The 27,688-nt window shown below is 46.1% G+C and overlaps 1 protein-coding gene across 1 annotated transcript in view; it reads right to left on the bottom strand.

Annotated features, from left to right (window-relative positions):
- Nucleotides 1-27,688, bottom strand: part of LOC126246492 (tyrosine kinase receptor Cad96Ca) — a 527,884-nt gene that overhangs the window by 55,551 nt on the left and 444,645 nt on the right. Inside the window, exon 7 of the mRNA XM_049948399.1 lies at nucleotides 23,952-24,104. Within this exon, the coding sequence (XP_049804356.1) occupies nucleotides 23,952-24,104 (153 nt within the window). The remainder of the gene's footprint in view (nucleotides 1-23,951; nucleotides 24,105-27,688) is intronic.

Here is a 27,688-nt window from a genome sequence, read left to right on the forward strand (position 1 = left end):
CTAATAAAAAGCGACTGACATCCCGTTTAAAGAAATCAGCTCAAAATTTAATTATTTATGCAATACCAGTTCCTTGCTATCACTATATTACAGATCAAGATAACGGACTCACAAAACCTAAGTGCTGTTTTCTGCACATGGGACAAGTACCACAGAAGACTGAAGGTTGGTGAACGTTATTCAAAACTTATGCATTTCACTCAGGGTCGTGGAAGCAAATAGGCACCTCGCGTGTACTGTAGTCGTAGTACAAAAGGGGTCAATGATACGTCGTCTGATCTGCCAGTGTGGCCGAGCGGTTCTAGGCGCTTCGGTCTGGAACCGCGCGACCTCTACGGTCGCAGGTTCGAATCGTGCCTCGGCCATGGACGTCTGTGATTTCCTTAGGTTAGTTAGGTTTAAGCAGTTCTAAGTTCTATGGGACTGATGACCTCACATGTTAAGTCCCGTAGTGCTCAGAGTCATTCGAACCGTACGTCGTCTGTGGTAACAAAGAGGGGTTATGAAGGAAGAAAATTTCGAGAGAAGGACTCTTTTTATCTTACACGCATAAATTTCTTTCGTTATCTATTAATCTGTCACTTTCACTTGCCGTAAGGGGGTTCGATACGCCTAACACAACTGGTATCAAGCAATTCACATCAGCGAATTAATTTCGAATTATTTCGCACAGCTGTGGATCTTGAGCAGTGTCTGTTCTTTCAGACATTCATGAAAGTAAAATGCTTCTATTCTTTTCCGTTGCTGTTCCCAAAGTCCACTGTTCGCTTCCATTCAATGCTGAGCCCGAAGCGTATATACTCAGAATTTTTTTCCTCAAATTACGGCCACTGTTTGAAACTAGAAAATTCTTTCAACACGGCATCCCCTTTCCGCTTGTGCTAATCTATTGGTAGTCTTCACTTCACCTGTCAAATGTTACTCTGCTTTAAAGGTAGCAGAATTCCTTCACTTCGCCTAGTTCATCGTCCCCAATTTTGATGTTAAATTCAGTTTAGTACCTTTCTTAAATTCCCACCAAGTGTACTGCATAGGACACAGGATGTCGCGTGATGCAGCCATGCTCAGATTTTACATAGAGAATACGTTAAATGTATTCACAGTTGCGAAGATGGATAACCAACACCTGTGTAATGGAATGTCGATGAAAATTTTTAGTGGACCGGGACCCGATCCCGGATTTCCCGCTTATAGTGGTCGGTCGCCATATTATTTGGCTACCTGAATATGACTCACGGCTAGACCCAAATTCCCGTATTTCGTCAACCATGTGTCAACAACCTGTACTCGTACACCCATTATTTATATCCCCGTACAGCGGAGACATTTTACTTGAAAGTCGCTAGCTCGGTGTCGGCGGATAAATACGATATTGCAGTGCCTGCATTTTCCAGAACTACGGTGCAATGTTCGTTCTACCATGTATGCATGCATTGTAAGGAGGCTGTTTAGGTTTTTATATTGGTAACGCCACGTAGCGCTCTGTATGAAAATCACTGGCTGTCCTGTGTGCCGTCTGTGGCTGGTTGGCATTGTTGGAATATTCACTATTGTAGTGTTGGGCAGCTGGATGTGAACAGCGTGTAGCGTTGCGCAGTTGGAGGTGAGCCGCCAGCAATGGTGGATGTGGGATGAGAGATGGCAGAATTTTGAGAGCGGAGGTTCTGGACATGTGTCCATCAGAAAGAGTAAATTTGTAACACTAGATATCATTAACTGATCATATATATATATATATATATATATATATATATATATATATATATATATAATCACTTTTGAATATTATTAAGGTAAATACATTGTTTGTTCTCTATCAAAATTTTTCATTTGCTAACTATGCCTATCAGTAGTTAGTGCCTTCAGTAGTTAGAATCTTTTATTCAGCTGGCAGTATTGGCGCACGCTGTATTGCAGTAGTCTGATTAACAAAGGTTTTTGTGAGGTAAGTGATTCATGAAAGGTATAGGTTATTGTTATTGTGTGTCAGTTTAGTGTTGATCAGAATAAGTAAAGAGAGAAATGTCTGAGTACGTTCAGTTCTGCTCAGCTGTTTGGAAATCAAATAACGTAAGGGGTTAACCAGTACAGTAACACATTAAATTTTTCAAAGGGGAAGTTTCAGCATGTATGCATGCATGCCTGTCCGAAGGACCATTGCATCGTAATTCTAAATAACACAGCCATTGCTATATCTTATTACGTAGATGATGATGATGATGATTTGTGGGGTGCTCAACAGCGTGGTCATCAGCGCCCGTACAAGTTCCCAATCTTTCCATTTCCAGCCTCCTCACATCTTGAATGATGAGGACAACCCAGTCCCCGGGTGGAGTAAATCCCTGACCCGCCCGCAAATCGAACCCGGGACCCCGTGATCCAGAGGCAGCAACGTTATTACATACAAAAGGCGGCTGGCCTCTATGGGGAAGGCAAAGCTTTCGTAAAACCACGTGGTCAGAAGGGGTTTAAATATACTGTACGTAGGAATCTCGTATCTTTCTCTGCTGCTACAGAACAGTGGTTGTCAGCCTAGACGGTAGGGATTGTAAACACATTTTCATAAAAATTTCACTTAAATAATTTGGTAAGCAACTATTGTTATACGATTTTACTTGCTGTAACTCTGATTTATAATTTTTATAACGCTACTTCCTTACTTTATAAATCACCATTACTGTGGAGCCGGTGGGCGGTAGGAATATTTTACTATTAACACAGACACAAAAATGGGAGTAGGTAAAAAAAAAAATGTTGATTGCCAGTGCTCTGTAAGGTTCGGAGATTATGATGTTTGTCCGCAGCTCGTGGTCGTGCGATAGCGTTCTCGCTTCCCACGCCCGGGTTTCCGGGTTCGATTCCCGGCGGGGTCAGGGATTTTCTCTGCCTCGTGATGACTGGGTGTTGTGTGATGTCCTTAGGTTAGTTAGGTTTAAGTAGTTCTAAGTTCTAGGGGACTGATGACCATAGATGTTAAGTCCCATAGTGCTCAGAGCCAGATGATGATGTTTGATTTGTGGGGCACTCAACGGCGCGGTTTTCAGCGCCCGTACAAAGCCCCAGTTTTTAAATAATCCAATTTTTACACCATCCAATCTAGCCACTGTCACGAATAATGATGATAGACAACACAAACACTCAGTCCTCGGGCAGAGAAAATCCCCAACCCGGCCGGGAATCGAACCTGGGAACCCGTGATCGAGGCAGCAACACTAGACCACGAGATGCAGACTCTCTGTAAGGTTCGTGCGGCACAGAGACCTTCCGTAAAATGCACAGCCGTAGAGAGGCTGGAGTTCTTCAGAGAAGAGTATAGAGGTATCGACGTCACGAAGTAGTGCTCCCTATTTATTAATTAGTTAGCTTCTCAGGATAATCCCAGAATAAACCAGGTACTTGGAAATCGGTAAGTGGTTCTGGCAACTGTTTTCGCACGTTACTTCGCTTCTGCACAAGCTGATGTTCCGTTCGTTGTCTGGTGAAGTTCCATTTCCTGGTATGTTAATCAGTGCAGAAACAAAAGCAAGTGAGCAAAACTAGTAGCGAAAACTTTACGCCTAAATTCCATTTTGTAGAAACGATGGAAAATCCCTTGTGGGAGCTGCATATGTAGTTTTTTATTTCTGATATTTAAGTTAAATGTCAATTTTTAATTATGATAAAAGGCTCCACTTGGTTACATTGCGGGTAACGTCCAGACTTGATTTTCCCCTGACTACTGCGCTCAGTAACTTGTACACTCCTGGAAATTGAAATAAGAACACCGTGAATTCATTGTCCCAGGAAGGGGAAACTTTATTGACACATTCCTGGGGTCAGATACATCACATGATCACACTGACAGAACCACAGGCACATAGACACAGGCAACAGAGCATGCACAATGTCGGCACTAGTACGGTGTATATCCACCTTTCGCAGCAATGCAGGCTGCTATTCTCCCATGGAGACGATCGTAGAGATGCTGGATGTAGTCCTGTGGAACGGCTTGCCATGCCATTTCCACCTGGCGCCTCAGTTGGACCAGCGTTCGTGCTGGACGTGCAGACCGCGTGAGACGACGCTTCATCCAGTCCCAAACATGCTCAATGGGGGACAGATCCGGAGATCTTGCTGGCCAGGGTAGTTGACTTACACCTTCTAGAGCACGTTGGGTGGCACGGGATACATGCGGACGTGCATTGTCCTGTTGGAACAGCAAGTTCCCTTGCCGGTCTAGGAATGGTAGAACGATGGGTTCGATGACGGTTTGGATGTACCGTGCACTATTCAGTGTCCCCTCGACGATCACCAGTGGTGTACGGCCAGTGTAGGAGATCGCTCCCCACACCATGATGCCGGGTGTTGGCCCTGTGTGCCTCGGTCGTATGCAGTCCTGATTGTGGCGCTCACCTGCACGGCGCCAAACACGCATACGACCATCACTGGCACCAAGGCAGAAGCGACTCTCATCGCTGAAGACGACACGTCTCCATTCGTCCCTCCATTCACGCCTGTCGCGACACCACTGGAGGCGGGCTGCACGATGTTGGGGCGTGAGCGGAAGACGGCCTAACGGTGTGCGGGACCGTAGCCCAGCTTCATGGAGACGGTTGCGAATGGTCCTCGCCGATACCCCAGGAGCAACAGTGTCCCTAATTTGCTGGGAAGTGGCGGTGCGGTCCCCTACGGCACTGCGTAGGATCCTACGGTCTTGGCGTGCATCCGTGCGTCGCTGCGGTCCGGTCCCAGATCGACGGGCACGTGCACCTTCCGCCGACCACTGGCGACAACATCGATGTACTGTGGAGACCTCACGCCCCACGTGTTGAGCAATTCGGTGGTACGTCCACCCGGCCTCCCGCATGCCCACTATACGCCCTCGCTCAAAGTCCGTCAACTGCAAATACGGTTCACGTCCACGCTGTCGCGGCATGCTACCAGTGTTAAAGACTGCGATGGAGCTCCGTATGCCACGGCAAACTGGCCGACACTGACGGCGGCGGTGCACAAATGCTGCGCAGCTAGCGCCATTCGACGGCCAACACCGCGGTTCCTGGTGTGTCCGCTGTGCCGTGCGTGTGATCATTGCTTGTACAGCCCTCTCGCAGTGTCCGGAGCAAGTATGATGGGTCTGACACACCGGTGTCAATGTGTTCTTTTTTCCATTTCCAGGAGTGTATTATCTTGACTGCTGGCTTGTCGTTAAGGCGAGATTGGGAAGGCGAACGCCTGAGATCAACGTTATTCGTATTTTCTGGCTACTTAATGCTGAACATGACCGTATTTGCGAAAAAATATGTGATTTTGTATCGCTGAGAATAAGAGAACGCCTCACCTCACTAGAATCCCCCGCAAGGGGCCTCCCGGCCAATGACACCGAACGCTCATTTCCATTTACCTCACTAGTAAACACCTTCCTCTGTGAATGTCCAACGGTACCGAAAAGTTTACAATACCTCAAACAATAATGTACGCTGACAGTGTAATGTAACTGACATTGTAGCTATACTTTACCTTAATACAAAGCATAGGCTCTGAAAATCGAATGATAAAATATAACAGGCACTGGTAACCGTTGTTCCGCTACCGCCTTCGTCACTTTTATTGATGTCGCTAGTTGTAACCAGCTAGCTAGGTCCCGGAGCGGCGTCAGAAGGGCTTAGTCTCGCCGCAAAGCCCTCTGAGATGAGAAACCTCCGAGAAGTCTCTCTGCGATTTCTCTCTCTTTGCAGCTTTGCCAGCAAATCCTGCTCAGTCTGCGTCCGAATATGAAACGGTGAAAGCCACGTGACGCTTCAGGAGCGTGCGCTCCGACTGGAATTAAAGGGCGAATCTCCAGTCCCTTGGATCAGGTCCTTTAACGCGGATAACTGTCACATAAAAACCAGAAGCCTCAGAGAATATACTTCGTCTATTTTCAATATAATGTACATGGCTGAGTGCTAGTAGTGTCCACAAAATGATAGAAACAGGCTAGTAATCTGGACTGGTGGAAAACATACCTTTGTATTATTCACATTTTTCATGCCGTTTTTCTTGATGCATTAAAATGCAAATGCTGCTGTAACCAATTTCTCTCCTCCTCCAGGAGAGGAGAGTAGCTGGTTGCGGCTGCATTCCCAAAACTGCATGGATCGTGGTAGGTGTCCTCCTCCGTCAGACAAGTAGTTCACACATTTTCTAACTGCTGATCGACGTACTGGAGTGTACATTCACCTTTATCAGTCAGTTTTTTGCACACTGTTAATAGTTCCTCTGTCTATTTCAAACCCTTTCTACTATAGATTCTAATTATCTTTCTTAACTTTGTTAAATTACTGCTATTGCTGTTAAAGGCTTCCTAGTACTACCTTAAGCTTCCTAGTACTTTTGAATGCGTTGTCGCCTTGCTAGTTCTGGAATACATAGAAACTTCAAAGTTTCTGCAGCTGAGCTGAAAATAGTCTAGTGTGTCTTCATTTGTTTCGTTTCTATACTTTTATATACACGTAATCAGTAAACACGGTACTCTGTAATTTGAAATACAGTAGTCATGACAACTGGGCAATAAACCTGAAAAAAGGTGAAAATTAGACCAACCAGAATATATCTGACGCAGTTTACTGATTGATTATATATACACAGGTATACAGGGTAGTCCATCTGAAGTTTCGAATGGGATTATCTCGAAAACTATACATCGGGTAAAATTAGTGGATAAGACAAGTTCGTAAGCCCAAAGGGGGATATCAAATGATACTACACGTGACCTCCAGCCCCCGCCCCCTTGGGTGGGGCAGGGGGTAACTTTTAAATATTAAATGTTTTTTTTTTTTTTTTTTTTTTTTGTGGTTTTAGGGCGCACAACGTCAACGGTCATTAGCGCCCAGACTACTTTGGGAATGCACCGCGAGTCACAAGTTTAAAACAGCAACAAAACGGAGAACACGATGAAAGACATACTGACAGGCATAGGATTAAAAAAGAAAACAGCATAATCAAATGTCCTTTGAGAGGGTTGTCAAATTGATAAAATGAAGAACGCGAGCAGCTGCTCGTGGGTCATCCGCTAAAATGGCTTCTACAGTACATGGCAGGCCAATATCGAGACGTAGGGTGTTAAAATTCGGACACGACGTTAAAATGTGGCGGACCGTCAGCAATTGCCCACATGGGCAGAACGGCGCCGGCGCAGCCGTCAGCAGATGGCGATGGCTGAACCGGCAGTGGCCAATTCGCAACCGGGCCAAAACTACCTCCTCCCGCCGAGAAGGGCGTGAGGAGGACGTCCAAGCCACGGGTAGAGCTTTCAAGGCCCGAAGCTTGTTGTCTGAAAGTGCAGCCCAATCGGCATGCCACAGCGAGACAATGCGCCGACAAATTACCCTGCTACAATCTGACGAAGGGACACCACAAGAAGCTGTCCGAGGCTGGAGGACCGCAGCCTTGGCCGCGGCATCTGCAGCTTCGTTCCCAGGGATACCGACATGGCCAGGAATCCACATAAAGCTAACCGGAGAACCGACGTCCACCAGCTGCTGAAGAGAGCGTTGGATCCGGTGCACGAAAGGGTGAACCGGGTACGGATCACCGAGGCTCTGGATAGCACTCAGGGAATCGGAGCAGATGACATATGCAGAATGTCGGTGGCGGCAGATGTAAAGGACAGCCTGGTAGAGGGCAAAGAGCTCAGCTGTGAAGACCGAACAATGGCCATGGAGCCGATATTGGAAACTTTGTGCCCCGACAATAAAAGAACACCCGACCCCGTCATTGGTCTTAGAGCCATCTGTATAAATGAAGGTCGTATTAATGAACTTCGAACGAAGTTCGACAAAACGGGAGTGGTAGACTGAATCGGGGGTAACCTCCTTCGGGAGTGAGCAGAGGTCAAGGTGGACGCGAACCTGAGCCTGGAGCCAAGGTGGCGTGTGGCTCTCGCCCACTCGAAAGGTTGCAGGGAGTGAAAAATTAAGGTGTTGAAGGAGGCGACGAAAGCGAACTCCAGGGGGTAGCAGGGCAGAGACATACAACCCGTATTGACGGTCGAGAGAGTCGTCAAAAAAGAAACGATAAGACGGGTGGTCGGGCATTGACAGTAGCCGACAGGCATACCGACAAAGCAGTATATCGCGCCGGTAGGTGAGTGGCAATTCGCCAGCGTCAGCATGAAGACACTCTACGGGACTAGTATAAAACGCTCCGATCGCAAGTCGTAAACCCGATGTTGTATGGAGTTGAGGCGGCGTAAGATGGATGGCCGTGCAGAGGAGTATACGAAGCTCCCATAATCCAGCTTGGAGCGGACGATCGACCGATATAGGCGAAGGAGGACGGTTCGATCCGCTCCCCACGACATACCACTGAGAACACGGAGGACATTGAGAGAACGGGTACAACGGGCAGCCAAATAAGACACATGTGGAGACCAACTAAGTTTCCTGTCAAATGTAAGACCTAAAAATTTTGTTGTCTCCACGAATGGGAGAGCAACGGGACCAAGTCGTAAAAACGGTGGGAGAAATTCTTTGTAGCGCCAGAAGTTAATACAGACCGTCTTCTCGGCAGAAAAACGGAAGCCATTGGCGACACTCCACGAGTAAAGACGGTCAAGAGAACGCTGAAGACAGCGCTCCAGGAAACACGTACGCTGCGCGCTGCAATAGATGGTAAAATCGTCCACGAAAAGGGAGCCTGATACATCAGATGGGAGGCAATCCATTATTGGATTGATCGCTATGGCGAAGAGAGCGACGCTCAAAACTGAGCCCTGTGGTACCCCATTCTCCTGGCGAAAGGTGTCTGACAGGACAGAACCCACACGTACCCTGAACTGTCGATCCATTAAAAAGGAACGAATAAAAAGAGGGAGGCGACCGCGAAGACCCCATGTATGCATGGTGCGGAGAATGCCCGCCCTCCAACAGGTGTCGTAAGCCTTCTCCAAATCAAAGAACACAGCCGCGGTCGGGCGCTTCCGCAAGAAGTTATTCATAATGAGGGTCGACAAGGTAACCAGATGGTCAACAGCAGACCGGCGCCTACGAAATCCACATTGTACATTGGTAAGTAGGCGTCGAGACTCGAGCAGCCAAACCAATCGAGAGTTAACCATTCGCTCCATCACTTTACAGACACAGCTGGTAAGCGAGATGGGTCGATAACTGGAGGGCAAGTGCTTGTCCTTCCCCGGCTTAGGAATCGGGACAACAATAGACTCGCGCCAGCATGCGGAAACATGTCCCTCAATCCAGATGCGATTGTAAGTACGAAGAAGAAAACCTTTACCCGCAGGAGAAAGGTTCTTCAGCATCTGAATATGAATAGAATCAGGCCCTGGAGCGGAGGACCGTGATCGGCCAAGTGCGGTTTCGAGTTCCCGCATGGTGAATGGGGCATTATAACTTTCACGATTCGAGGAGCGGAAGTTAGGTGGCCTAGCCTCCTCTGCCTGTTTGCGGGGGAGGAAGGCAGGGTGGTAATGAGCGGAGCTCGAAACCTCTGCGAAAAAGCGGCCGAAGGCATTGGAGACAGCCTCAGGGGCCACAAGGACGTCATTCGCGACCGTCAAGCCAGAAACTGGTGAGTGGACCTTAGTGCCAGATAGCCGGCGCAGGCTACCCCAGACAACAGAAGAAGGAGTAAAACTGTTGAAGGTGCTTGTGAAAGCAGCCCCGCTGGCTTTCTTGCTTTCTTTAATAATACGACGACACTGTGCACGTAATCGTTTATAATTGACACAATTCGCCACTGTAGGGTGGCGTTTAAAGGCGCGTAAAGCACGTCGACGAGCACGTAGAGCGTCTCTACATGCTGCGGTCCACCAGGGGACCGGTACGCGACGTGGAGAAGAAGTAGGGTGAGGGATGGAAGATTCAGCAGCAGAGAGAATGATGAGGTGTGCGACCTGACTATCGCAGCTTGGGAATGTTTGATCCTGAAAGGTCGCCCTTGAAGAGAAGAGCCCCCAGTCTGCTTTGGAGATGTTCCAACTAGATGAGCACGGAGAGGGGGTATGCTGCAGGAGATGGATAACACATGGGAAGTGGTCGCTCGAATAGGTATCAGAAAGAGCATACCACTCGAACCGGCGTGCAAGTTGGGGAGTACATATAGAGAGATCTAAATGGGAATAGGTGTGAGATGTATCCGAAAGAAAAGTAGGGGCGCCAGTATTGAGGCAGACGAGATTGAACTGGTTGAAAAGGTCTGCTAACAGGGAGCCCCTCGGGCAGGATGCTGGAGAGCCCCAAAGGGGATGGTGGGCATTGAAGTCTCCAGTTAACAAAAATGGTGCAGGTAGCTGAGCAATAAGTTGCATCATGTCTGCCCTGGTAACGGCAGACGACGATGGAGTGTAAACGGTACAAATGGAAAATGTAAAAGTGGGGAGAGTAATGCGGATGGCAACTGCCTGCAGGCCGGTGTGCAACGTGATGGGATCGTAGTAAATATCATCCCGGACCAGCAACATAACCCCTCCATGAGCTGGGATACCCACCACAGGGGGTAGGTCAAAACGCACAGAGGTGTAGCGTGCCAAGGCAATTTGATCGCATGGGCGTAGCTTCGTTTCCTGGAGGGCTACGACGAGCGGATGGTGCAAGCGAAGCAGCAACTTCAAGTCCTCCCGGTTGGAGCGAATGCTGCGAATATTCCAGTGAATAAGTGCCATCGTAAGAAAAAAGGAAGATGAAAGAAGGGGTCACCTCGAAGGCCGCTGAGGGCCTGGCTTCGAGCGAGCACTGCCGCCGCTATCAGTAGGCGGACAGTCATCGTCCATTGGGTCTATAGGTTCATCGGCCATCTTGGGAAGATGGCCGGGAGGGGGAGCTTCCTCCGCCGGTGAACGGCCAGATGTTCGGCTACCAGCGGTGCGGCCAGGCGAAAGGGATGACGGCCTGGGGCGGCAACCGCTGGGTGGCGCAGGAGAAGAAATGCGCCGTGGCGGAGAAGGAGAACTGTGCTTCCTATTAGCCTTCTTGGATGGTCGTTTGGTGGAAGTACCGGACGAAGGCTGGGAGGTCGAGGTACGTAGGAAGTCTGCACGGGACGGTTCCTTCTTGAAGGCCCGTGCATCTGACTTCTGGGTCTTCGTCTTAGCAGAAGCTGATGAAGGGGCTGGTGTCTGTGGGGTGATGGGACGAAGAGGAGACGTGGACCGCGCGATCTTAGCACTGGCCGAACGGACGACCGTGGTGCTGAAGGTCAGATCGCAGGTCTGGGTTGCCACCTCCCTGGTAGTCCGAGGAGAGGCGAGGACAGTACTGTATTTCCCCGCTGGGAGCAGCGTGGGCTTCCTACTAGCCAATAGCTTGCGAGCAGCCGAGGTGGACACTTTCTCTTTGACCCGAATTTCCTGGATACAGCGTTCTTCCTTATAGACAGGACAGTCGCGGGAGGATGCAGCATGGTCACCCTGACAGTTCACACAACGAGGAGACGGAGGTGGACAGTCACCCTCATGGGCATCCCTGCCACAAGTGACACATTTAGCCGCATTGGAACAAGATTGGCGAGTGTGATTGAAACGCTGACACTGGTAGCAGCGCGTAGGTGTCGGGACATAGGGGCGAACAGAAATAACCTCGTAGCCCGCTTTGATGCGCGATGGCAGCTGAACACTATCGAAGGTCAAAAAAAGTGTCCGGGTCGGTACAAGGTCATTGTTGACCTTTTTCATGACCCTATGGACAGCCGTCACGCCCTGCTCAGCGAGGAAAGATTGAATCTCCTCGTCAGTCAAACCGTCGAGGGATCTAGTGTAGACCACACCACGAGACGAATTCAAAGTTCGGTGAGCCTCCACCCGGACAGGGAATGTGTACAGGAGTGTGGCCCGAAGCAGTTTTTGTGCCTGAAAGGCGCTCTCAGTTTCGAGTAATAAGGTACCGTTACGCAATCTGGTACAGGATTTGACAGATCCGGCTATGGCATCGACGCCCTTCTGGATAACGAAAGGGTTGACAGAGGAAAAATCCTTTCCGTCCTCAGATCGAGAAACGACGAGGAACTGTGGGGCAGGCGGTAGTACTTTTGTCACTGGTAGCTGGTCACGTTTCCGTTTTTGGGCAGAAGTCGAGAGAGATGGAGTGAAATCCATTGCGGAGAAATCCCCCATGATTGCCAGCGTCTCCGATGGCGCGCTCCTTCCTTGTGGGGACCCTCTCAGAGGGCACTCCCGCCTTAGGTGAATGTTTACACCTCAGGTCACACCTCCCGAGAAACAGACGGAGGGACTAATCGGCATGGTCAGAAGGTATCAGCTCAGGCAATCACCCCTCCCCGGGCCTGGCCTTTACCAGGGGGTACGCGCGTGCCTTACATGTCTACCCAGGGCGGGAAATTACGCGTTACCCCGTCACCAGCTACGCGTGCGAACGCGTGGGTCGGCCTTCAGGCGCGCACAGGGAGGAAGGAAGAAGAGGAAAAAGGAGAGAGAGAGAGAGAGAGAGAGAGAGGACAGTGTCTCAAACGCCGAGGCGGAGACCAGAGAAGGCAAGGAGAAGAAGGCAATGAGAAGGCAATGAGAAGGCAAGGAGAAGAAGGCAAGGAGAAGAAGGCAATGAGAAGGCAAGGAGAAGAAGGCAATGAGAAGGCAAGGAGAAGGCAAGGAGAAGAAGGCAATGAGAAGGCAAGGAGAAGAAGGCAATGAGAAGGCAAGGAGATTATGCAGGGAAAGAGTAAGGAAGACAGTGAGGTGGAGAAGAGCAAAGAAAGGAACCAACCAAAGAAAGGAAGAAACGAGAAGTGAAAAGGCAAAATGACCGCAAATAGAGGTCGTGGAACCGTCCGTCTCCGGACGCAGGCGCTAACTACCCCCTTGAGGGGGAGGGACTCCTTTTAGTCGCCTCTTACGACAGGCAGGAATACCTCGGGCCTATTCTTACCCCGGACCCGCAGGGGGGGCCGGTGCAATGCTGAGTGCCAAGGTCTCAGTGCACTTAGGACCAGTGGTACACCACGTAAGGTGTCCTTCCCCAAAAGGCTCGTACTTCTGTCGAATTTTGAAAAATGGAGGTCAAACCCCAAGGGGGACCATCACATGGAAGGCTGAAATGGTTGAAACTCCTTTTAGTCGCCTCTTACGACAGGCAGGAATACCTCGGGCCTATTCTTACCCCGGACCCGCAGGGGGGAAATATTAAATGTAAACACCCATTTTTATTGCAGATTCGGAATCTAAGTAATCAAGTTTTGTCTGAAACATTTTTTAAACCATTGACAGATGGCGCTGAAACCGAGAAAAACGTAAAATTGGGGAAGAACTCCAATTTATTTAGAATTACCCGAGAACGACGCATCAAATCGATAAAAAAGTGCACCAATTCTTTCGGTACGTCAAATTAGGTTGTTTTTGTACAAAATGTACTGTATCCTACTTTTAGCGTTACCCAGGAAGAACGACATGGACGTAGTAGAATGATGTTCCCATAGGGTGCACATTAGTGTGTGTCCCCTGTGATGACCTCAATCCACAGGAAAAATAATTATCAAAAACTGAACTGTGAAGTCATCCAAAATTCTAGTTGGAAAACCACACTCTTTGTTATACTTCTCAATTGGTCACGATCCCACTTTGTTTATGAACTGAAAACTCTAATATTCACGAGAAACTGCTCTGAAATTAACCTGAACCGACAAAATTGTGTATATATTCTCTGAAACTTCAAAGGAATTAGAAAAGGTGACAAAATTTCGTGAATCACACACAATACTGTTAACAATCGCATGAACACTGGGGGGTTTCACCATACATCTACCCACTTTTGAGTATAACCAGTGTCTGTTAATACTACGACTCGTAGCAATACAATATCAAAAAAACTTTTATTACTGGGTAAAGAGTCACTACGTGATTTGACAGCTGACATTTATAATTCCCGCTCACGTCAGGAGAAGCACCAATACGGGAATAGCAGCTTTTACATTATTGGTCAGAACGCAAGCAATTATGGCAGTCGCCGTAATTTTCGCGCGAAGCCATATTTCGCGACAAAATACTCTTATTAGTTACAGTCATATATCTAGTCTCATAACAATACAAAAAACTACATAAAACAACTAAAATAATTTTGACATGCAAGGAGAATTAGTCCTAATGAGAGGAAGAAGTTTATATTTACTGGTGTTTCAACAATGACTACCAGGCAACTTTTAATTCACTGATTGTAATTTTATTTTCGTTAGCAGAAAGCAAACATAAACTAAACAAAGAATTTATTTGAATAGAGTCTGTATTTCTTATACTTTTAATAGAGAAAGAAAGTTTCTAGGTCAGGTGATAGCTTTCAGCGAAATCTCTTAACTTTTTGTTGCATACGAAGCGTTGCGTTAGGCAGCGCGATGTCGGCGGGTTACGATGATGAGAGCAGGATACAGACAGTTCCGCTGGTTAATCTTCTCCGGCGAAACGCAAATAAAGTTCCGGCACAGCTGTATCATTAACCCTGTGGTGATTAACAAACCACAAGACGCCAGTATACGAACGTTGTTGACATGTCCTTTCTTTCAAAGTACATGAGGTAGACATCACTCGTTTTTACACTTTATGCACTGTCCGTGACGCTATCGTCCATAATTACACAGTTCGTCACATTCATATAGTCTCAGCCACAAATACACAGTTCATAGAATTGTTCATGTATGTGAAGCACACCGTAAACGATGTCCACTCTGTTCTCGCATTTCAAACTTCGACAACGTCACTGAAAGCCATTAATATTGAACAGTTAGTTAGTCTTCACTTTCATGGCTTGATAGAATGTGATATACAACAGTTCCACCACCCAAAACCAATACCAGCAAAGTTCATTCGAATAAAGGCACAGTTCGTGTCGGCCACAACAAAGTAATGTTAGCGGCACTTTCACAGTCCGGTTTATTTGCTCTTAAAGTTCGCTGGCGATGGCATTACATACCGCAGTGGAAAAGAGAATTAACAATCTGATCCCTCTACTACGCAACAACCTTTCAACTCTCGATATCACTATCGCTGTCCCCTGTCTATAGATGTTATATCGTTATCGTAAATTACATAAACCTTTATAAATGTTATTGACTGCATTTTTCACAATTAATAATCTTCCAAAAGAGAACTTTAGAAACTTTACCACAGGTACAAAGCAAGAAACATACGAGGTGTGGCTAGAAAAAAACCGGACTAGTACTGGTGAAACAATAAAACGAATGCAATAAGGCTGAAAGTCGCGTGGCCAGTCACGTGACTCTCGCTCCGCCTACTGCTCGAGTTTCATCTGCCTCCTGCACTCAGTCTGCCCGTGGCGTCTGTTTTCAGTAGTTGACGTTTTGTCTGTGCGTCGGAAAATGTTGAGTGTACAGAAAGAACAGCGTGTTAACATCAAATTTTGTTTCAAACTAGGAAAATCTGCAAGTGAAACGTTTGTAATGTTACAACAAGTGTACGGCGATGGCCGCGAAGACACCAGTGATGACACTCGCACTGGCAGACCATTGTCAGCAAAAGCTGATGCAAACATTGAAAAAATCGGTAAACTTGTTCGACAAGATCGCCGTTTAACAATCAGAGCAATGTCTGAGTTAACAGGAGTTGACAAGGAAAGTGTTAGGCAGATTCTTCATGAAAGTTTCAACATGAACAAAGTGTGTTCAAAAATGGTTCCAAAGTGTCTCACAATTGAACAGAAGGAACGCCGAAGAATGATTTGTTCTGACATCCTGGAAAACATTGAAAGTGATCCCACCTTCTTACAAAATGTTATTACTTGCGATGAATCGTGGTTTTTTACTTACGATCCCGAAACTAAACGCCAATCGATGCATTGGAAAACTCCTGGTTCTCCACGACAAAAAAAAGCACGAATGTCAAAATCGAAATTCAAGGCAATGATGATTGTTTTTTTTTTGACATCAAAGGGATTGTGCACATTGATTGGGTACCAGAGGGACAAACAGTGAATCAGCATTACTACATTAGCGTCCTGGCTACCCTACGTGAGCGAGTACGGAGAAAACGGAACGATTTGTGGAGAAAAAAGTCATGGATCCTTCACCAAGACAATGCCCCAGCTCACAGTGCGTTGTCAGTGAAGACGTTTTTGGCAAAACACAACATTCCCATCTTAGATCATCCACCCTACTCACCTGATTTGGCCCCCTGTGACTTTTTTCTTTTCCCTAAAGTCAAGTCAGCTTTGAAAGGAACTAGATTTGAGACTGTTGAAGCAGTAAAAGAAAAAGCGACGGAAGTAATGTATGGACTTACCGAAAATGATCTGCAGCATTGCTATGAACAGTGGAAAATTCGTATGGAGCGGTGTAGAGACCGATGAGGAGAGTACATTGAAGGAGATAACATTAAATTGTAAATAATTGTAAATAAATGTTTTTTCTAGCATCAGTCCGGTTTTTTCTAGCCGCACCTCGTATTTATCCATTGGCAAACGAAATAATCACAATTAGATCTTTACATTTAAAAACCACAGTAGAATGTTACATAATCACAATTAGAAATGCCCATATGAACAAAATAAAAAGAATAGAATCCAAAGAAAATCACGAAAAAAAATTTTATGTGCGTAATTAGCAATGCCTTCACACCCCTTGCCTCTCACATGTTGGGGTGCTTCATTAGTGTGAGTCCCCTTGTCTCGCACAATTTGGGGTAGTTAATTAATGAAATTAGCCACGAAGAAATTGTTCACAATTATCCCCATTTGCTTCAATGCATAAAGTCAATCGTCTGCGAAAGTTGTCCACAGTTTTGAGCAGCACATCCCATGGTATGGCTGCACACGCTCTTCGAATCCGTTGCTCCATATCGTTTCTGCTTCTGGGCTGTCTTTCATAACCAATATTTTTTAAATAACCCCACAAGAAGAAAATCAGATGTTAGGTCTGGTGAATGTGGAGGCCACTGAATTGGTCCGACGCATCCTATCCACCGACCAGGGTACCGTAAATTTAAAACGTTACGCACGTTTTTAGCATAATGGGGAGCTGCTCCGTCCTCTTGGAACCACATTCGTTGCCTAGTTTCTAAATCAACATCTTCCATTAGCTCCAATAAATCATCGCGAAGAAGTTGTAAATAAGATTCCTCAGTAACATTTTGGTAAAAAAAAAAAAAAAATACGGTCGTATCAAGTAACTGTTTAAAATTCCACGCCAGACCACTAACGACCATTTGTGTTGATTGTCAACGGGTCTGTGCCAGTGAGGATTGACAGGGGACCAATAATGACAACCATGACGATTTAATTCCCCATTGTTTTTGAATGAGGCTTCACTGGTGAACATAACGTATCTAAAAAAAATCATTGTCACCTGTTAACATTTCCAAGGCCCATTGGCAGAAATGCATGCGTTTTGCATATCTTCCGGCGTTAATGCCTGTGTCAGTGTGATACGATACGCATGATATTTATGTGCCTTCAAAATTCTCGAAACAGTTGATTTCGGTATTTCAGTTTGTGTCTCTGAATCGCACGACTACTAATTTTGGGATCCAGTTGAACACAGGCGACAACAGCAAGGGTACGATCATCATATTCATTGTATTTGCGATGAAGAGATGGACGGTGCATGTATCCATTTCGAGCTCGTTGAGTGCAATTTCGAATAATGTTTTCGCTTGGATGTCGTATGTTTGGGAAACAATCTGCATACAGTTGCGCAGCTGCAGCGTAATTGTTATGGCATTCACCTAAAATTATCATCATATCAACAATCTCTGTAGGAGGATAGGGAGCCATGTTTCGCTAAACAAGAATTTTTTTTCGTCAGTTGATGTTTACGGTTCACAATCTAAAAGTGAAGTGACGTCTGATTGCATTTCACCAACCTTTATACTGAGCAATAGTTCGCAGTTTGGCCACGGTAGCGCCATAGTCAGGTGAGTAATGCAATTGGTAAGACTTCCCTAACGAGATTTTAATATCATTCCGTCTCCTTCCATCAAAAACTGTGGCGGGTGGGATACATTTTGTTAAACAAAAAAAAAAAAAAAAAAAAAAAAGAACTTAATTTGGCGCAATGAAAGAATTGGTGCACATTTTGTATCGATTTGATGCATCGTTCTCTGATCATTCTAAGTAAATCGGAGTTCTTCCCCAATTTTAATTTTTCTCGATTTCAGCGCCATCTGTCAATGGTTTAAAAATATGTTTCATACAAAACTTGATTACTATTTTATAGAGAATCCGAACCTGCAATAAAAAATGGGGGTTTCCGTTTAAGATTTAAAAGTTGCCCCCAACCCCACCCAAGGGGACGGGGGCTGGGGGTCATGTTTAGTATCATTTGATGTCCTCCTTTGAGCTTACGAAATTGTATTACCCACTATTTTTATCCGATGTATAATTTTCGAGATAATCTCATCCGAAAATTCAGATGGACCACCCTGTATATCAAGCTCCATAGTCTTTACTGACGAGAGTTACTAAACCGAAACGTAACGCACACTTCTGGGTACGTAGAAACTTCGGCTTTCTCATTCTTGTCCGAATTGTAAACAAAGAACTAAGTTGTTATTAAATTCTTATGATGATTGATCTAGCAAAACAGCATACACTTCTAAGAAAGGAAATAGTTTATCAACAGTATACGGGAAAGTGGTAGATTAAGAACATCCAGAACTTCGTGCTGCCACGGATGTAACAGAACAGAAACTACAATCCTAATTTTAATGTGTTGTACGATAAATATACCTCAGAATTCGGTAACATTTTAAGCACGTCACACAAGTGACACAACGATATATACTAAGTTACGGAGATACCTAAGAATGCTTGCTTTGTCAATGAAGTATTGACCAAAACAAGTCTACTGGCTTTAACGCTTCAGCAGAAAATGTAATGTTACGTAAGTTAAAGCTTCAAATCTATTTAGCCTCATGTAGGCTACATAACGTTTCCATTTTTAATCGCGATGTAAGAAAAACTATCGTTTCCTATTAAGGTACTGAGAGCCACACAATGAAAAAGATGATAGAGCAGTGAAATACTGGAGGAAAATATTTAAAGTTCCCTCTCGACCAAACTGACTTAGGTTTTCCGTGATTCAGGCAACTGTCGTGGAAGACAATTCATCAACATCGGAGGCGACACAACGGCCTCGCTTTTCAGCTGTATTAGTGCTTGTGATATTACTATACAGAATACTCCATTTGTTTATTTCTTTCATTATCGTTACTGCTCATAAAGAGTTTTTGAAGGTTTTCGAAGACAATGAGAAAAGGTAAACATGGTTGCTGCCGCCACAATGATCTCGCGCGTTATTGAACTAACAGTAACATGCGAGCACATTGCACTTGGAAATGATTTGTTCCTAATTATCATAAAGGAGCCTATTCGGTTTTTGTTACGCCATGACTTGAGATTCAGCTGTTTACACATGTGGGCGAAATGTTGTTAGAGAAAATACTTTTCTCGTAGTGAATTACTGGGTCTAGTTAACCACTCGAGCTAAGGGGGATAACTGAGACGTTTCTGTCTTTACGTCTAAGTTGTACGAGGTGCATTCACGTTCTAAGGCCTCCGATTTTTTTTCTAATTAACTACTCATCCGAAATCGATGAAACTGGCGTTACTTCTCGACGTAATCGCCCTGCAGACGTACACATTTTTCACAACGCTGACGCCATGATTCCATGGCAGCGGCGAAGGCTTCTTTAGGAGTCTGTTTTGACCACTGGAAAATCGCTGAGGCATTAGCAGCACGGCTGGTGAATGTGCGGCCACGGAGAGTGTCTTTCATTGTTGGAAAAAGCCAAAAGTCACTAGGAGCCAGGTCAGTTGAGTAGGGAACATGAGGAATCACTTCAAAGTTGTTATCACGAAGAAACTGTTGCGTAACGTTAGCTCGATGTGCGGGTGCGTTGTCTTGGTGAAACAGCACACGCGCAGCCCTTCCCAGACGTTTTTGTTGCAGTGCAGGAAGGAATTTGTTCTTCAAAACATTTTCGTAGGATGCACCTGTTACCGTAGTGCCCTTTGGAACGCAATGGGTAAGGGTTACTCCCTCGCTGTCCCAGAACATGGACACCATCATTTTTTCAGCACTGGCGGCTACCTGAAATTTTTTTGGTGGCGGTGAATCTGTGTGCTTCCATTGAGCTGACTGGCGCTTTGTTTCTGGATTGAAAAATGGCATCCACGTCTCATCCATTGTCACAACCAACGAAAAGAAAGTCCCATTCATGCTGTCGTTGCGCGTCAACATTGCTTGGCAACATGCCACACGGGCAGCCATGTGGTCGTCCGTCAGCATTCGTGGCACCCACCTGGATGACACTTTTCGCATTTTCAGGTCGTCATGCAAGATTGTGTGCACAGAACCCACAGAAATGCCAACTCTGGAGGCGATCTGTTCAACAGTCATTCGGCGATCCCCCAAAACAATTCTCTCCACTTTCTCGATCATGTCGTCAGACCGGCTTGTGCGAGCCCGAGGTTGTTTCGGTTTGTTGTCACACGATGTTCTGCCTTCATTAAACTGTCACACCCACGAGCGCACTTTCGACACACCCATAACTCCATCACCACATGTCTCCTTCAACAGTCGATGAATTTCAATTGGTTTCACACTACGCAAATTCAGAAAACGAATGATTGCACGCTGTTCAAGTAAGGAAAACGTCGCCATTTTAAGTATTTAAAACAGTTCTCATTCTCGCCGCTGGCGGTAAAATTCCATCTGCCATACGGTGCTGCCATCTCTGGGACGTATTGACAATGCATGCGGCCTCATTTTAAAACAATGCTAATGTTTCTATTTCTTTCCAGTCCGGAGAAAAAAAATCGGAGGCCTTAGAACCTGAATGCACCTCGTAGATGTCTGTCAAATAAAATGGTTCAAATGGCTCTGAGCCCTATAGGACTTAACATCTATGGTCATCAGTCCCCTGGAACTTAGAACTACTTAAACCTAACTAACCTAAGGACATCACAGAACACCCAGTCATCACGAGGCAGAGAAAATCCCTGACCCCGCCGGGAATCGAACCCGGGAACCCAGGCGTGGGAAGCGAGAACGCTACCGCACGACCACGAGCTGCGGACTAGATGTCTATCGTATTTTTAGTTTGGAATGTGTTGTGTTAATTGAGATGGTGATCTATCGAAATTACGATGGTTCCTATCATTGTTTACTGTCACCTTCATCTCGCATATGCGTTTTGTTTCTCCATTGCTCTACCATTTGAAACATCTGTGCTCGTCTCAAGTTCTGACTCGAACCACGCATTTGCCGTTTGCTCCACTATTCTTTCCCAGAAGTCTGATTGTTATTACTAGTGTATTGACAATACTGTCAATCACCTTTGGACAGTGGCGCCATTGCACTTGTAAGTGTTGTCTTGAAGGGCAGGGCTGTAGTGTAGCCAGAGTGCGAGGTTCTGTTGTAGTGGTAGTTTGATTCTGAGTCGCCAGAGCCAATGAATACGTCCTTACAAACTTTATCGTAGGATTGCCCGCTTCATAGTAAGATTTACGCCTTGATTGAAAGCCCTATTTTCCAACGTTCTTGTGATACTTTCTAGTTCTTAACATGTTTGAAGGTGTTAAAACGCCCGATTCCCTTTAGATCAGTTTGTCAGTCATCCATTTGTCGTTCCTTAAGGCTGCAATCTGCACCATGTTAATGTCGTCATCGGTCTATCGGCGCAGCTTCGCGCTGGTCAGTCATCACAAAAACAATCACATACGACTCAAACTGTAAATGCTAATTTACGAATCGCTTCATCAACTATGGCCCTGTTGCTAATGAAGACAGTTTCGAATGAACAAAATTAAGCTTATTTCATTTCAGCAAAACTGTGTGTAACAGTATTGTTGCTAGTTGCTAAGGCTAGGGAACGGCGTTCATTGATTTTCACGCTCCATCCCCAACAATCTCTCTCTGTCCGCATCTCGTGGTGTCGCGGTCGCGTTCTCGCTTCCCAAGCACGGGGTCCCGGGTTCGATACCCGGTGGGGTCAGGGATTTTCACCTGCCTCGAGATGACTGGGTGTTAGTGTTGTCCTCATCATTTCATCCTCATTCATGAAAGTGGCGAGATTGGGCTGAGCAAAGGTTGGGAATTTGTACGGGAGCTGATAATCGCGCATTTGGGGGCCCGCAAACCAAGCATCATCATCCTAACAACCTCTGTATCAATATACACTTATTATCGTAAAAAGAGCTGCACCCAGAAGGACAAGACCATGCAGACTGGGTGGATATGTTGTACAGCATCAGCTATAGCGATGATTACTCTTGCACCGTCAGCCGATCGCTTGGGAAGAATGGGTGGGGCCGTGAAGGCGAACTCCGGGAAAACTCCAAACAGCAAAGATCGCTAGTAAAGTATTTATTTAGGCGACCGACTCCGGTAAAACTACGTTACCATCTTTGGATCTTCAACTTAACAATTCATACAAGTTGAAAGACCGAAGATGGTAACATAGTCTTAGCGAAATCGGTCATCTAAATAAATACTTTACTAGTGACGTCGGCTGTTTCGAGATTTTTCGGAGTTCACTATACTACAGATCGCACCCAGTCTGGCAATGTCAGAAACATATGACGTAAGAGGGTTCCAAATTGCCGTGGTGGTCAATACGACATTGTTACTGGAGCATCACCTGGGTGCCACACAATGGTTCAAATGGCTCTGAGCACTATGCGACTTAACTTCTGAGGTCATCAGTCGCCCAGGACTTAGAACTAATTAAACCTAACCAACCTAAGGACATCACACACATCCATGCCCGAGGCAGGATTCGAACCTGCGACCGCAGCGGTCGCTCGGTGCCAGACTGTAGCGTCTAGAACCGCACGGCCACTGCGGCCGGCGCCACATTATGTCCAGGCGGCATGTTCGACAGTATGTTGCTCAGCTAGATGAATTCGAGAGGAGCTTCATCGTGGAGCTGCTGGAGACTGGATGACCGTATCATCGTATTGTGCACCACAACGGTCATAAAGACAGCAGGAGTGCCTTTGTTACGCGGCTATGAATACAGGACGGTGCGCATGCACGGCGTCTAGAGTCTGGACATCCGACACGCACCTCAAGGAGCGAGGACCGACGGATTGTCCGCCATACGTAAACAGATCCAATGGCAACGTTAATGACCATTCAGTAGGCTGCCTCGCCCTTTGTGCAAAGTCCTCTTATCATTACCAGGCGGTTATGTGAAGCGAGGCACACGCCGCATCGCCTGGTGTCGGCAACGATGGACATGGGGCCCTGTAGACTGGCAGCGGATTATGTCTAGCGACGAGTCCTGCTTCTAGCTTAGAGACAACAACCACTGGGCGCGTGTCTAGAGGCGCTGTGGAGAGCGTCACAAATAATAGTTTGTGGTTTCACATCAGACGTTTCGCCAGTCTAGTGTTATGGCGTGGAGAGCGATATCCCGTGGTGCTCCGTGACGGCCGCCCTGTACTTGGAGGAGGTACTGTCGTTCCAAATTACCACTTCCGTGCCCTATTCCAGGACAACACTAGTCCTCGTACTGCTACCACCTCCCGAGCGTGCCTTGCAGCCAGGGCTAGCCGCATGGCCTGGTCTCTCTCCCATCGAGAATGTGTGACCTGTCAATGAGTGTGTCATGAGGACCTCACCTCCACCCACCAGTCTGTGGGATCTGAGACATGACGCGCAAGCGACGTGGGATGAGTACCGCAGGACCACGTCTGAGACGTGCCGTGGGGGATCGATCGTCACATTCACAACCAAGGAGTCCCGACACCATCTTACATGTACGTTTTATGGTCATGTAGCGCAATACATGTTGGTTCTTCAAAGCTGAAAGTGTAATCATTTCGTACCTACCTGCCAATAATCGCAATCCGCCTTGTCCATCTGAGTGCAGTTCTTTTAATGTAATATAGACGAAATTCGGCGCTGACATCATGTAGTAATAACGCCAGTACGAAAGCAGCTGTATGTATTTCATTCACACTGTGCAGTAAACCACACAAGACACACTCTAGGACTTGGGTAGAAGGCAGCACACTGCTCACCTTTCTCCGTGCAGCAGCCGAGCAGCCGCACGACGTTAGGGTGTGGCTCCAGCATCTTCATCACCTGCAGCTCCTGGACCAGGTCCGCCCGTTCCTTCTCCGTCGCGTTCTCCTTCAGCGTCTTCACTGCCACCACAGTGGGGCCTTCACGACCTGCAAAGAAATGTCAAAAATAAATTTAGGGTTTAACATCCAATCCACGATGACATTATTAAAGATGGAGCACAAAATAGGGTTGAGAACGTATGGGGATGATAATTCGTTCTTTCTTTCTCCAAAAGAGACTTTCTGGCATTGGTGATACACGATTTCAAAAATGGTTCAAATGGCTCTGAGCACTATGGGGCTTAACTTCTGAGGTCATCAGCCCCCTAGAACTTAGAACTACCGGGTGATCAAAAAGTCAGTATAAATTTTAAAACTTAATAAACCACGGAATAATGTAAATAGAGAGGTAAAAATTGACACACATACTTGGAATGACATGGGGTTTTATTAGAACAAAACAAAAAAAAAGTATTGCTAGAAGCGTGAAAGATCTCTTGCGGGCGTCGTTTGGTGATGATCGTTTGCTCGGCCGCCACTTTCGTCACGCTTGGCCTCATAGGTCCCCAGACCTCAGTCCGTGCGATTATTGGCTTTGGGGTTACCTGAAGTCGCAAGTGTATCGTGATCGACCGACATCTCTAGGGATGCTGAAAGACAACATCCGACGCCAATGCCTCACCATAACTCCGGACATGCTTTACAGTGCTGTTCACAGCATTATTCCTCGGCTACAGCTATTCCGTGATTTATTCAGTGCCCGCATCTCGTGGTCGTGCGGTAGCGTTCTCGCTTCCCACGCCCGGGTTCCCGGGTTCGATTCCCGGCGGGGTCAGGGATTTTCTCTGCCTCGTGATGGCTGGGTGTTGTGTGCTGTCCTTAGGTTAGTTAGGTTTAAGTAGTTCTAAGTTCTAGGGGACTTATGACCACAGCAGTTGAGTCCCATAGTGCTCAGAGCCATTTGAACCATTTATTCAGTTTTCAGATTTATACTGACTTTTTGATCACCCGGTACTTAAACCTAACTAACCTAAGGACATCACACACATCCATGCCCGAGGCAGGATTCGAACCTGCGACCGTGTGTATGACACACAGCAGCTGAATAGAATTCCCAGATGCACTTGCGAGCCGAAACATAATGACCACCTGCTTAACAGCCTGTTTGCCCGTGTTTGGAACGAAATGCATCACTGATTCTGCTTATCAGGGATCCGACGGTTTGTTGGTAGAATGTGAGGGTATGTGGCATTAGATGTCTACGCACATACCATGTAATGTGCCTAAAATAATGCGCCACTGATTTGTTTACGCAGTGATGGCTCCAGGTAGTGACCCAGAAGGGTTCCATAGGATCTAGATCAGGCGAATTTGGTTTTCGAGACATCAACGTGGGTTTACTGTAACCCTCCCCAAACCACTGTACCACGTTTCTGGCCCCGAGACACGGACAATTATATTGCTGGAAGCGACATCGCATGAAGGGATTGCAGATGATTCGCATATGTGTCTTCGATTACTACCATGTAAGCGCAGGAGAATGTCTCCCATAACATAATACCGCTCCCACCCGAAGAGCCGACACATTTCCATAGATCGACGGCGAATGCCCATGGTCCCGTAGCCACTGTAATCGTAACTGACGATGTTGTTTGGCCAACATGTGATCACATGGGGCGGTCTGCTATGGAGCTCCATATTCAACAATGTACGACGAACGGTGTGTTCTGAAACACTTGTACGTGCACCAGCTTTGTGCTCTTTCGGCAGAAATGCCACAGATTACAACCTATCCTACTTTACACAGGAGAGAAGCTTCCGAAACCCCACGTTCTGTGAAGAATCGTAGACTTCCAACCATTAAGTCCCTAGTGATAGTTTCACTGTCGTTCTACTTCTTTCCGTAGGTGCTCACGACAGTAGCACATGAACATTCGACCAGCTTCGCCGTTTTCGAGATACTCGTTCTCAGGTTCTGCGCAATAATAATCTGCCTTCGTCGAAGTCGCTTATCTCAATAGATTTTCCCGTTTGCAGTCCATATCTGCGCTAGAGTGATCCCCCGTCGTTCACATACTTTTCGTTATCGCGTCCCGTGCTCGCAACGCCAGCAGGTGGCATCCAACTCTGCGTTGGGAAGTGGCTGTAATGTTTTGGTTTGTCAGTACGTGTTATAAATGCGTAAGTGTGTGTGGAGTAAGTCTGTTACTCCTTCGCGCTGCAAAGGATGGATGGATTTGGATGAACTTGCTATGGAAAAGCTTACACCTTGAATTAACAGATGGGCTACCTTTTATTCCGGGGAAAAAAAATCGATTTTCCGTTGGAACGACGAACATGACTATTCTTCCAGTGGGATGGGTAACGTGACTCAAGTCATCCACGAACGTGAACTAGCAAATAAATGCATTAAGTTTACCGTAGAGATTAGTTTGTAACTGTTTCGACATTTGAAGTAAGTACGTACATAAGTATAGTGTAGGGAAGCAGCCTACTCACGCTGCAGCAAATTCACATCAGTTTCCATTGTGTGTTAGTCAGTCTGCTAGCTCTGACGTCATAGATGTTGCGCAATACCTTAAAAATCAAGCAAATGACATAAAACTTTCCTAGTATGTCTGGAATAATGATAAACTAATGTGTGTTAAATATCAGCTTGATAACTTCAGCCGTTTCCTTTATTTGGACGTTTTTCTATAAAAATAATTGGCGGCACAGAAAAGAGCTAGAGACTGCAAAATTTGTATTTAGATTCAGCTTTCATAATGATTTAATAAAAATAGTACTTTGGATTTCACAAATTAAGATTTTAGTGTAAATTCATGATTTTGTGGTTTTCATCTCAAAACTAGAGGAAGCAAGATAGATTAAGTAAGCTTATAAATCATAATAGGATGTTTAGATTTTAATAGGTTGGAGGTCCGCTATGATGATGAAGCTGTAAAAAGTTTCTTTCAAATATCTATTAAATTATAGCAATAGCGGATCTCAGAAGGGACAGTTCAGAGCCCATCTGCTGCGTGCAGTGCAATTAAATTAATTCTCTCGCCTAAGTTATTAAAGTTAGCCACGTCAAAAATTTATTATCAATACTTCCCTGCGTGCTGAATGCACAGTTAAATTAGGAGCTTCATCGGCCTTCAGCAAGAGAAGCTAAAATTTATTATGCAACTTGAAGTGGTGCGTTACTAGCACAGCGGCTAGTCGAGACAGCCGATTTGATCGAGCGTTTTCTCAGCGGTCCGCACCCCGGCTTTATATATAAGAGCACTGTGCGAGGAAGCCAAGGCCCCAGTTCTCTCCAGACGCTGAATGACACGCCATCTGTGTCGGCAGACGCGCCGCGCCGGTATCACTGCTACTAACAGCCTCGGGTGCCGTATTCAGTTACTAGAGATGCGCGGAAACATGAAATCATTTCAAGTGACTTTCATTACCTAGCTTCAGTTTGCGTATTGTCGTATTTTCACGTGCCGTCGCGGGACAGACATTCTACCAATTATTTAGCGTGGCGTTTGATGAAATACTTTCATCAAATTATGGCGAGCATTCATTTCAATATTTAATTCGGACATTTATAGTTGCATCAGCGCAATAGACTCTGAACTGTTCTGTTAGTTAGGTTGTAGGGATACTCGTGTGTGTATTTGTGATTTGGAGAACATACCCAAATATTTTGGAATATTGTTTTT

This window comes from Schistocerca nitens, chromosome 1, assembly GCF_023898315.1.
Source record: "Schistocerca nitens isolate TAMUIC-IGC-003100 chromosome 1, iqSchNite1.1, whole genome shotgun sequence".
Lineage (NCBI taxonomy): Eukaryota > Metazoa > Arthropoda > Insecta > Orthoptera > Acrididae > Schistocerca > Schistocerca nitens.